This window comes from Austrofundulus limnaeus, unplaced genomic scaffold (genome assembly GCF_001266775.1).
Source record: "Austrofundulus limnaeus strain Quisiro unplaced genomic scaffold, Austrofundulus_limnaeus-1.0 Scaffold1540, whole genome shotgun sequence".
Lineage (NCBI taxonomy): Eukaryota > Metazoa > Chordata > Actinopteri > Cyprinodontiformes > Rivulidae > Austrofundulus > Austrofundulus limnaeus.
The window spans coordinates 40,590-42,525 of NW_013953942.1; the positions used below are offsets into that span (position 1 = coordinate 40,590).

Here is a 1,936-nt window from a genome sequence, read left to right on the forward strand (position 1 = left end):
CTCGCACCGAGGACCTATCCACGTCATCATTTACCCAGAATGCTTTGTGTGGAAATAAAATGGCTCCATCCATGTTAAAATAACATTAAAAAAATTAACAAAACTAAATATCCTACAGTATTATACAGTCTTTATTTTACAGTTAAAATATATGTTTATTAAATAAAGTCTAATGTTACAACTAATCATGGATCCCTTTAAAAACAAACCATTATGGTCTGCACTGGAACCTTATTCTGCATAACTTGAAATATTAAAGCGATTTTCTTCACAGTAAGATCAACTCTCTCTKCTGCGTTCAGAGAATTTATATTTAAGTAAGTTAAAGGTTTAGGTAAGATGTCCTTATTAGTCATTTCCTTTCCTGAAACCATATTATAATCAACTAGAAGCACTCGGAGAGTGCAAACCTCCACCAAGACCAATTTCCCCCATCCTGTAGTAGAGTTACAAAGGGGCACACCAGTACTACAGTGCCACCTGCTGGACACTTTGAAACCCACGCCCTGTGAAAGCATCACAGCTTTGCCGATATCAGTGTTAAAAGAAAAAAATTCCTGTATCGTGATCCAGAACATCACCAGAATTTAAAGGTGTGTTCCTTGGCCCAGTACACACGTGTGGTAAAAATGTCATGACAATCTGTCCACAAGTTTTTGAGTAATGTTGTCCACAGACAGACAGACAGACAAATATGACCGAAAACATTACCTTGCCCTTGGCGGAGGTAACAAACAAAATACAGAACATCAGAACCATCGATTTACGTTTTCACGTAAGTTTACGTAAGTGAAAACATAACACCCCACGAGTTTAGGCCAAAATGTTTTCTGTTTCCACCAAAAAGTAACAAACTATGTMCTCTTTTTAATTTTTATCACAGTTTCATAACTTTATGAGGATTAAACCAATGTTTATGATGTTCTGTATCTTGTTATAAAATTACTAATAAGGACATCTTTTCAGTGTCAGCTTTAAATCTTCATGCAGAAGTCTTTTCTTCACCTTGATGATAAACTTAGTTTTCACCCTTTATYTTTACATTTTCCTCCAAACGATGCTGAGGCGACCGTGTTGCGGCCTCCTACCTAACGAGACTCTGGCAGGGACGGCCCTGCGGTCGATCCAGAAGGACACCCAGGACAGCATGACCATCAGAGTGGCAGGGAAGTAGGTCTGCAGCAGGAAGAAGAAGATGTGGCGCCTCAGAGTGAAGTTGATGTACAAACGGTTGTACCAGCCTGGAGACAAGAAAACACAACAATGATGTGAGGAAATATAGTTTGTGTGTGTGGGAGGCGGGGCTGCTGGCACCAGTTATAATGTGTGGAGATGAAATCCACTAAAACATTTCTGTGGTTTTATTGTTTACAGCTGGGATCACAAACTGGTGGCCTGCAGGCCATCTACGGTCCACAAGCTCAGTGTATTTACCACCGACCACACGGCTCGAACAAAATAAGGTTAAACATAAATTGTGATAAAACTGAATTTATTAATTTCAGAAAGTGGAATATTTTTACATATATATATATTTATATTTTGTTTTGAGCCTACTATTCTGTCTATTACAAAAATATAAATATTTGGGATTTATTGTGGATGAATATTTAACATTTGAAGAAGGAATAAAGGTTCAGTCTGAGTCAGTCGGTAGAGTTGGTGCAGTTATAAGTTTGTTAAATTACGGAGCAGGAGTCTGGAGTTCCTGTCAACAGTAGCTGTGTTTCCATTACAAATGTGCGCAAAACTTTATCGATATTCTGTTAATGCTGAAAAAACACAGTTACACAACTGCAGTGTTTCCATTAAGTAATAAATGTTATTAAAGTCACGTGAATACGTTTGTTCTCATGATAAGTCATTACAAACATGGCAGCGATGGATGTAAACACATAGCATGTTGCTACCACGACACTAGCGCTCATCATCAGAG

The 1,936-nt window shown here is 38.1% G+C and overlaps 1 protein-coding gene across 1 annotated transcript in view; it reads right to left on the bottom strand.

Moving 5' to 3' along the window:
* The window catches only part of LOC106535715 (gamma-aminobutyric acid receptor subunit rho-2), a gene marked incomplete at its 5' end in the record, with an annotated part of 3,409 nt that extends 2,172 nt beyond the window's left edge, over positions 1–1,237 (bottom strand). Inside the window, 1 exon segment of the mRNA XM_014032783.1 lies at positions 1,089–1,237. Within this exon segment, the coding sequence (XP_013888237.1) occupies positions 1,089–1,237 (149 nt within the window).
* Between the last annotated feature and the right edge of the window lie 699 nt (positions 1,238–1,936).